A 10613-nucleotide genomic window follows, 5' to 3' on the forward strand; every position below is an offset into this window, starting at 1 on the left:
TAAGAGTGCCTTTTTAGGAGTCCCTGGCTGGCTCGGTGGGAGAACATGGTACTCTTGATCTTGGGTTTGTGAGTTCAAGTCCCATGTTGGACGTAGAGCTTTCCTAAAAATTTTTAAAAACTAATAATAAAGATAATACATCTTTTTTTTAAAAAGAGTGTCTTAAAAAAAATAAAATAAAAATTAAAAAAATTTAAAAAAAGAGTGTCTTTTGAATCTTTTATTGTGGCTTCTCTTACCACTGTGATAACACCCAGTCACTCAGATTGAGTCTTCCTTTATTTGTTTCAACTAAGAGTTACCTGTCATTGTTATACTATGACTTCTGACTGGTTTTATATGTGGCTTTTTGTTTATTGGTTTGTTTTGTTTTGTTTTAGCTATCCAAGAGAATCCAACAAATTAATAGACCTTCCAGAGGATTACAGCAGCCTCATTAATCAAGCATCTAATTTCTCGTAAGTTCTGATATTCAAGTGTTGAGCATTTCTTACCACTGGAAGCACTCATTGTTCTATACAGATTTGAGGGGATTTTGTTGTTGTTTCATTTTGTTTGGGTCGGGGAATTAGAACTTTGGTAGTGTTTTTCACTGCCCATCTTGTAACAGCACCATTCCAGAACGCTTCAGAATAAGGTATGAGAAACGCTGATGGGTGACAGATTGGATTCATTACAGGATATCTAAATAACTGTTTGCACTTTAAAGTAATAAGAGCCCTTAGTAGTATTTGTAAACGTTTGATGCAGAAACTGCGTAAGAATAATGCGTAGTGTAAAAACCGGAACAATAGCGAGGCAATTGACCCTGCCTTGTGTACCTCTTCTCTATGCTTCTCGTGTTCATCCTTCTCCTCCCCCTGCAGAGACCCCCGTTCTACACAGAGTATCAAGCTTCTGCTACATTTATATGTTAGCAACTAATGTTTATATTCCCAGGCAGCATATTTTGCCTTTCTAAGCTTTAAAAATGGCACTCTGTTGTACGTATTCTGTGGTTTCTTGCACTCAGCACTGTTTGTCAGGGGTTTTTTATACTTTCAACATACATAACTATTAACTCATCAGTTTTCATCTGGTGTAGTGTTTCTTCACAACAGAATTTACTGTTTTTTTTTCTCTTACTGATTTTAATTTACCTCTTTTCCAGTTGTTGAATTAATGTTTCCAGTACATGGTGCTTGTGTGAGATGTTCCCAATTCCTAAAAGTAAATTTGTCTGGGCGGTAGGATATAGGCATCTTCAGCTCTGCTTGATGTTGCAGAATTTGGTCCAGGGTGTCTTTACCACCATCAGCTCTTTAGCCCCTCTTTTTTAGAGCAATGACTTGAGCTTTTTTTTGTCCCATGGAGGTGCCCCAAATCAGGTGGTGATAAGAGCAGAGCCCCCACTCTGTGCCTTGTGTGTGGAACTCTGTTGTGCTCCCAGAGCTACTGCTGTCAGACTGAACTGGAAGGGGAAGACGTGGGAGCCTGCACAGCTCACACCTACTCCTGTGGTTCTGGGGTGGGCATCTTCCTCAGGTAAGACCCTGACAGGAGCTGTTCGCTTTGCATCTGCCATGGTATGTGCATGTTGAGGGATAGCACAAGAAACTGCTATGTTGCAGAGAATTTTGAGAATGCTGTTCTCCTTGTTTTACTCATGCAAGGAACATGGGAGCCTTGTTTCCTCACATCTGTTCGGCTCATGCTGTCTCTTTGCTGCTTCTTCCATTGTCATCCTTCCCACTTATGTGGCAATTCAGTTTGACTTTCTGTGTGCCTCATTCTAGTGTGAAACTTTAGTTGTCCTTGATTTCCCGCCCAGATCAGTCAAAATTACTTCTTTAGTTATATCTTTATGGTTTGGGATCCATAACATATCACTGGCTGATGTGTATACCGTTGACCATTGAATAACATGGTTTGGAACTATATTCAAGTCCTCTCATACATAGATTTTTTTCAGTAAATACAGTATAGTCCTGCAAATAAATGTATTTTCTCTTCCTTTTCAGTTTCTTAATAACACTTTTCTCTTGCTTGCTTTATTAAAAGAATACAGTACATAATACATAAAACATGCGAGACGTGTGTTCAGAAATTGTCTTTGTTATTGGTAAAGCTTCCAGTCAACAGTGAGCTATTGGTAGTTAAGTTTTGGGAGAGTCAGAAATTAAATGCAGATACTCAGCTGCATGGCGGCGGTGGCAGCATCTCTAACTGCCGTGTTCTAGGGTCAACTGTGACCATATTAGACAACAAACCACAAATACTGTGACGACTGTGTACTGGACTTTGAGCACGCAGTAGTCAGCAAAACAGACCAAAATCTCAACCTTTGTGGAGCTCATTTTCTAGAGTGGGAGATGAAAAACAAGGCTGATAAGAATTTAGAAAGTGATACACTCAGAAGGGAAAAACTAAAGCAGGGAGAGGAATACAAAATGGAAGGGGGGAGTTGGATTTTATTTAGGGAACCACAAAGGTGACTTTTGAATAAACACTGAAAGAAGTGGGGAGAACACTCTAGGGAGGGTACAGCAATTGTGAAAATTGCTGGGGAATGTGCCTCCTGTGTTCAGGAAACAGCAGTGAGGCTCATGTCACTGGAGTCGTGTGCACAAGGCGGGGAGTCCTGGGGCTTGCTACGTCCTGGTGACACCTCTGAGTGAGAAAACTCAGTTCAGGGTTTGAAGGAGAGAAGTGACAAGAGTTTGAGCTCGCCTGAGGCATTAATTAGGTATGTATGTTAGGTAGCTTAGTCCCCTGGAGCCTGACAGTTTTTCTTTATGACAGGTTCTCAGTAAATGTTGAATTGAGCCAAATTATTAATACCCAAAAAAGGTCAGGCAAACCTCTCAAAGGGATTGGGAGACACATTTTTAAATAGCCCTTAGGAGAAATCAAAAAGCAGTTTCTCTTGTCTCACATATTTCAAAATCGTTTCAGTCATGTACCGTGTGACTTTGTGTTTCAAATCAGTGTTTTTGTACATTTTTTTAAATGAACAATTTCTTCATAATAGTGGTCAAAATGTCAGTAACTGTTTTATGTTTAGAAGTTAACTGTCAGAGCTTCTGGATAGCTCAGATGGTTCAGCCTCTGCCCTTGATCAGGTCATGATCTCTGATTCTGGGATCAAGCCCCGCATCAGGCTCCCTGCTCAGTGGGGAGTCTGCTTCTCTCTCTCCCTCTTCCCCTCCCCCTGCTTGTGCTCTCTCAAATGAATAAATACAATCTTTAAAAAAAAAAAAAAAAAAGCTAACTATCTCTCTCACACTTCACAATGTTTTAAATGCTAGTATTACATGAGCCATTGATTCGTAGTCCAAAATGTTCCTCACCCTCACTATACTGATTTATAATGCAGTAATTATTGGTTACAGTACAGTCATTTTAGTTATTTTAAAACTTGGGCAGATGTGTTGATACTTGAAGTGTCTTTGCTTGAATGCTTCTTCTAACACTGGTGTTTAGTTTTATAAGATTTCAGTCCATTAGGAACTGAATCCAAGCATCGGTTACTAATATATATATAATATGTAAATGGTCTCTCTACAGAGTGCGGGAATGTCAGGTGCTATTTTTAGCTGGCAAAACCAAAGGCTGTTTTTACTCTCCTCCTTACCTTGATGACTATGGGGAGACTGACCAGGGACTCAGGTAAGAGCCCATCCTAGGAGGCTGGGTTGGCTGACCCTAGGCCTCCAGAGCCGTCAGCACATAGTGAATGTGATCAGCCTGAGTGAGGCTAGTAGTCTGGCGGCTGTAGAGCTGTTCTAGCAGAGATGGATCTTCCAAAAAGGGCGCCCTGCTGCTTCATTGGGGATTCTCTTACCCAGCCCTCAGAATGTCATGAGTAGGGGCGCCTGGGTTGCTCAGTTGGTTAAGCATCTGACCTTGGCTCAGGTCATGATCTCAGGGTTCTGGAATCGAGCCCTGCTCAGCAGAGAGTCTGCTTGTCCCTCTGCCTCTGCGCCTGTTTGTACTCTTGTCTCTCTGTCCTCTCTCAAATAAATAAAAAAAAATTTTTTTAATGTCATGAAGGCCATGAGGACAGATAAGGGGAAAGAAATGGAGAGAGTGCAATTTTTTTCCATTTATCACTCTAGGGAACCATTGAAATGGCCACGTGGCATCGATAGCATCAGAACACTGCAGGGATAGCCTGTTGTGATTTGTGTTGCTTTGTATGAGGAGACCCAGTGTTGTTCAGATGATGTAAAAGAGCAAATCTTAATTGATAAGAGATGTGCTTGGGGCGCCCAGTTGGCTCAGTCAGTGGAGCATGCAGCTCGATCTCAAGATCATGAGTTCAAACCCCATGCTAGGTGTGGAGCCTGCTTTTTAAAAAGAGAGAGAGAGATGTGCTACCTTTTAACTTAAGAGTCTGGGGACAAAGATATAGAACATAAAGAGCAATACAACAGTATTTGAGGCTTAATCACTTCTACTCTGGTTGCTTCTATTATAGCATGAGAAAATGCTAATGGCAGTTCCCTCAAGCACTAGTAACTTCTTTTAGACCATCTCTTTGCCCAGAGGAGATGAAAATTTTAACCTAGATAGAACCATCCAGCCTTGGGGAGCAGAAAATGAAGACCTGGAAAACAAGGCAAGATAAGTAGGGGCCTGCCCCATGAGCTCGGCCGCAAGTTTACGGGCATAGGCCACCTGGTAATGGCTCTCCCGATGCCCTGAGGAGTGTGGGCTGTAGGAGGAAGAGCCCTGGTTAAGAGAGTAAGAGGATTGATGTGCTCTGATCAGGAGCAAAGGCCACCAGCGTGAACTCACCAAAACCTTCTCTCTGGTTCAATTAGACCTGGAAGTCATTCACACTTGGCTGCCTCGCTTCTACATTGTGGCTGAAAGAGCACTCTGGGGAGTGTTTTTTATCCTTGTAATTCTTGCATCCTCTCCCCTGCCTTCTCCCTTTTTTCTTACGTTTTACCAACAAAGTGAACAATGAATGGATAGTTCTAGCCTCTCCACTCAGACCTTCCTGCTCAACCCTACCCTCTCTTCCCTCACCCCAGCTTGAGTAAGTGTAGCTCGTGTACATTTTCCTCTTCTTTTCAGCACGTACTCCCAGCGGCTCCTAGCCAGCCTTCAGAGCTAATGTGTTTAATAGCCACAGTCTCGTGCCGAACAGGAATTGTGCAGAGGATCTTAAACCAGTAACTTGTAACTGGGGAAAGGTTGGGGTATAATAGATGAATAAACAGAATGCATCCTGAGTGACATGCGTCTTCCTTCTAGACGGGGAAATCCTTTACATTTGTGCAAAGAGCGGTTTAAGAAGATTCAGAAGCTTTGGCACCAGCACAGTATCACGGAGGAGATTGGACATGCACAGGAAGCAAATCAGACACTGGTTGGCATTGACTGGCAACATTTATAATTACTTCATTACCAAAAACATAAACTTGGATTTTTTGTAACCCAGTTGGCTTTTCAAGAAAGAGATTAGGAAATAAAATTCTGCTGAATTTGGAAATAAATTCTCTATTTAAGCTTTTCTTCCCAGTTTTGTTTTCATAGTTTCTGGCTCCAGGGACTGATGAAAATCATCTTGCATCAGTGGATTTTCTTGCACCATTTGCTGTGCCCCTCAAACGTAACTGCTTGAGTTTTAGGATCCAGCGAGGACCTTCTCTTCCCAGGCTGAGCACAGCCCTTTTTGGGCATCTGACTGTGTTTGACCGTTCCCAGTAGTCTGCGCCATGTTACGTTATTGATCACAAGGAACTCCAGGCTGAAGCTGACTCGACAGCAGCAGGAAGCAGTCTCTGTGGTCTGTTGGGGTCACACTTCCTGGTCCCTTTCAGTGACTCTCAACACTGGGACTAGGTTGCTGTCCTCTCTGCTGACAGGACCCTACCTCTAAGAGCAAAGCAGTGGATTTTGAAAGCAGCTATCCCTTGTCTCCATTGGTTACTAGCAGGTTGGGGCACATGCACAGGAGGAGCCTGTGGGATAAAGGGGAGAGCCTGGTTGCTTCATATGCTGGATGGTTTTCAGGGCTATAGAAGTTGGATTTTTATTTTTTTATTTTTATTTTATTTTAATTTTTTGCGAGACTTTTTGCTTTGAGAGGAAAACTCAATTTAAAGGGCTTTTTGAAAACTTAGAGTATCCTAATTTTTCAGACAGTATATTCCCATTTCTAAGTCTAAACTGAGAGATCGTATGCATCTAGAATCAATCAAACACTAGCAGAAAAAATGAGAACTCAGTGTTTTGAGGTTCCCCTACTCCTTCCAGCATTTCCTGGACTAGATAAATTGCTGTTTACCTGCTGGCTCACTTAGATATTCCTGGGACAGCTTGTGTGCCCAGGCTTTTTATTATTTTTAAACATTATTGTTCTTACTAAGAGGTGCCTTCCTAGAATGATAGCCGCTTAGTAAAATAACTTAACTTATATACCACACAGCTACTCATTTGATATATGTATGCTGAGAGCTTGAATACACACAGAGAGTAATGGCAGATTTAGTGGAGGAAGAAATTCTGAGCCTCTCTAAGGTGGGACTGAGGGACAAATGAATAATAAGAGGCTCTTGGATTTTTTTTTTTTTAGCCAGTACAAGTAACCCTTTGACTCAGTTTTTTTGAACTGCATCTAAAAGTTTTGTCCCACTCAGCTTTGCATACACTGCAGTAAACCCAGGAGGAAGGTCAGAAATCCAGACTTTGGGTCAGAATAAGTGATGGGAATGCAGAAGCCACATTCACTGCTGCTTCTCTAAGGTAGTGTGTGACAGGAGTGCCCTCTTCTGAAAGGATGACCTTAACCCTTCTTGCTTGGGACGGGCTCACCAGCTGAGAGGAGGACCAACAGGAAGAAAATCCAAATTAGAACCCAGCACTTTACCCCTTTTTCTGGCCTTTCTTCCATTCATAAGATCTGGGGCTGTGGATGGCATAGTGATTTTAATGTTTATTTTGGCATTTGTCACATCCCCATTCCTTTAGCTTTTAAGCCTAGCTTCTTTTGGCTTTTCTCCATATGTTCATCAAGCTTAAATTAAAAATAGGACCAGGTTTCTCCCTCTCTAAATGGATTATAAACATTTCCACCAAATCATAGCAATACTCTGGCTTTCAGGAATGACTTCATAGAAGTCCTTGGTTAGCAGAGGGTGTCCCTGGATTTCATTTTCTAAAAATGTCGGGGAGTCTGAGAGATGATGAACTTATATGTAATCGCAACACACGTACGCCCTTTATTTTCTAGTATGTACATCATTAAACTAATTGTCTTCCTTACCTAATGAATCATCTTAGTTTTTATGATTTGTTCCGCATGTATTATGTTTATTGTAGAAATGTTTATATAACATGCTTTCCATATCAGGGAAATTCATATCTGTTTAATAAATTGGCTATAACTTTAATATCTGTGGACAACTTGTAAAATTTGGAATGTATCATATGTAAAAAGTTTAAAGATACCCAAATAAATGCTTTAGGTGTTGACATTACTTTGGATCTGCCTCCATTTTCTTTCTGTTTTGTTTCACACATTTAAATGCCGTGGAAATGTTCCCCATGTCACCTTGCTACCACTAAAGTGGGACGTCTGTATTAGCTTCAAAATTAAGATGCTTATATTATTAGTGTCAGTTATGGCCATTAGCCTAACAAACCATCTTGACCTTCCCAGCGATAGCTGGATCATCATTTCAGCTGATTAATCTTCGTATTCATTGGCTATGACAACTCATGACCTTTCTGAACCATTTTGAACCTCAAATCTTTGGGAAAACAGAGCACTCAAAGTCTCTCAGCAACAAGACTTGTCTCCAGGTTTATGCTTTTCTTTCTCTTTCTTCCCTGGTAATCTCCATGTCCTTGTAATTACACAGTCCCCAGACACTGCTCATGAGAGACACATGTAAGAACATCCTTCATTTGCAGGAGAGTTACTACCTACAAGAGCTCTGCTGTGCTTTTCAAAATTGCCTTAAAGTGGAAGGTATAAACTAAGAAATCAAAGTTTCCATCCACTTTCCCTGTCTCCTGGCCTTTCATGCTGCTCCCAGCTTACTCCCTTCCCTGGTCCTGATGTTAGCATTGGCCCTCTGAAAATGTTGCTTGTTCTTTCCATACTCTTGTTTTTTTAAGTCAAGTTTATTAAGGTTTATTTTACCCACAGTATAATTCACCCTAATTTTTAGTGGAAAGTTTTATGCATTTTCACAAATGCATACTTTGTTTAACAACCGCTACAATCAAATAGAACAGTTCTGTGTCCCCACAAAGCTCCCTCAAGCCCCTTTGTGGTCACCTTCTTGCCCCATCCTCACCCTAGCCAACCACTAACCTTTCTGTCCTTTTGTTTTGCCTCTTCCAGAATGGTCTATAAATACATATCACATGTAGTCTTTTGAGCCTGGCTTCTCTCACTAAGAAGACTAATGCGTTGGAGAATCATCCGGGTTCCTTTTGATTGCTGAGCCACATTCCGTTGTGCAGATGTTTATGCAGTTACCAGGTGTGAAGGATGTTTGGGTGGTTTTTGGTGATATGAAAAAAGAACATTAATGAACAGGTTTTTGTGTGGACCTACATTTCCATTCTCCTTGGGTAAATAACTAGGAGTTGCCCCTTTATCTTAAGCGACTGTATACCACCTTTGCATAACATTCTCTAACTTTGCTGTTTATACTCATTCTCTTTTTGGGAGGACAAAGCATATCATCGGAAGTTAAGAACGATGTTTCCCCCCTTCAAGCTAGTTTCCTGCCCACTGAGGACCAGGAAGGTATCCCCTCTCTCCCTTACTTACATGCTGTCCCCACCCACCCACCCCCAACGGCCACATTCCTATTCCTAACACACAGTGCTGCTAGCTGGTTGCACTGTCCTCAGGAGCCATGTTCTTACCCAGTAGTAGGTCAGAGGACCTGTCTTGGCTCCCTCTTTCCGTACCCTCAGCTCTTGGCTAAGCTGCAAACCTGCTGGCCTAGCATTACAGATGCTGGGACAAGGAGGGGCAGGGGGCCATGCAGAGCAAGCACTTAATCTTATTAACTTGTATTGAGGTTACTTGGGGTTTATTTGCTGGTGGCTCAGCCCTGCACTGGACAGTGTTACAAGAGGCTATGGGTTCTTAAACTGAAAGCCACGGATTCTAGGATACTTGTCTTCCCAAACGTTCAAAAATAAGTAACTAGTACCTACTTCACCGTGGGGTTAAGTGTTTTAAAAGGCCTAAGGTGATGCCTTTACCTCTCATCCTACCCCAGGGCTAGGCCTGCCAAACTTGAAAACCTGGCTGAGTCCCTTGGGAGAAATGAATTTACACTGTCCCAGGAAAGACTGAGGTTAGACACAAGGAAGTCCTGGTACAGTCTTGCCGACAGCTTCCTAAGAGGACCTGATAAATGCAGGTCACCCTAAGTCTGCTCTGAACCAACCAGGGATATTCATTGTAAGGTCAGTTAACCCTTAGTCCTCCCGGCAGCTCTCCAGATTTACATCTGCCCTATAACCTGGCCCACAGAGACTCACATTTCCTTGTTTGGGAAAATATGTTTTGACCAGTGCAGGAAAAAAGATGGTTTGGAATTTTTGCTTAAATCGTTAAACTAAGATTCCACATATTAAATGAATTCAGCTCTGGTCTAAACTAGCAAATGTCAAGATTATTTGGATAACCTTATAATCACTATTCTTACAGACAGGAAATGTTAAGAGGGAGAGAGGTAACACCCATCTTGTTGAAACTTAGCTACCCTGTTGAAATGCTTCCTTTCAGGGTCAAGTGCAATTTGGCTTTGTTAACAAACACTAGCTAGAGTTGGGAATACTGTGATAACATACTGTTGAATAGACTAAGATAGGCATTTAACACAAATGATTTTCACACAATGTAATTTTTAATGTCTATCATACAGCTGTTAACAGCATAGTTACACATGGGCCTAGAGCAGCACTTTCACGATGGTTCTCAGCACTCCTGAGGGGAGAGAGTTCAGGCCCCTTGTCAGAGGTGGCTGACTCCCTCAGCATTTTCAGTGTGGACCATTCTTTGGTCTCAAAGAGACTCAGAAGTTTAATTAAATTAAACCTGGGACCAAAGTCTGACAGTGTCCAAATATCTTTGATCTGATCTTACGCCCGGGAGAATTAGAGCCCCAGAACGTACCCCAGGCAGCACCAGAAGTTTTTTTCTCCCCACTGAACACTTCAGAACAGTAACAAAGTCATTCTCTCCTTCCCCTAAAAGCTTCCTTTTTTTCTCTTTTCTGAGAGAAGTTAAAATTTCTCTTGCCATCAGTAGCTCAGGAAGATGGACTGTCTCAAGGAATCTTCTTTAATACAGAGGCATTCCAGAAATATTGCTTTGCAGGATGGGTATCTGGGGAAAGAAACAGGAAGAAGCTCCCAGAGGACACCTTGCTCTCCACTGTAGACCATTCGTGTGGTCCATGGAGGCTGTCATAGCCACCTGTGTGGGTGTTCCTGGACCCCTCAAGAGGTGAGGCCTGGTCTCCAAAGGATGGGCCTTTATCTTATTATCTGATTGTTGCTCCTCTTCCAGTAAAGGGCAGCCACCTAACCCAGTGCTTCCACAGACAAGCCAAAGGAGGTCAGCTGGCACTTGAGGGGTGAGATGT

At 42.1% G+C, this 10613-nt stretch overlaps 1 protein-coding gene across 4 annotated transcripts in view; it reads left to right on the forward strand.

Annotated features, from left to right (window-relative positions):
- UBR2 (ubiquitin protein ligase E3 component n-recognin 2) overlaps window positions 1–7472 on the forward strand; it is a 125816-nt gene extending 118344 nt beyond the window's left edge. For all 4 annotated transcript variants that reach the window (XM_046004495.1, XM_046004494.1, XM_046004497.1 and 1 more), the window contains exons 44-47: window positions 381–458; window positions 1354–1524; window positions 3547–3648; window positions 5245–7472. In XM_046004495.1, the coding sequence (XP_045860451.1) occupies window positions 381–458; window positions 1354–1524; window positions 3547–3648; window positions 5245–5386 (493 nt within the window). In that variant the 3' untranslated portion in view covers window positions 5387–7472. The remainder of the gene's footprint in view (window positions 1–380; window positions 459–1353; window positions 1525–3546; window positions 3649–5244) is intronic.
- The last annotated feature ends 3141 nt before the right edge of the window (window positions 7473–10613 follow it).

The sequence above is a fragment of the Meles meles genome, chromosome 5 (genome assembly GCF_922984935.1).
Source record: "Meles meles chromosome 5, mMelMel3.1 paternal haplotype, whole genome shotgun sequence".
Lineage (NCBI taxonomy): Eukaryota > Metazoa > Chordata > Mammalia > Carnivora > Mustelidae > Meles > Meles meles.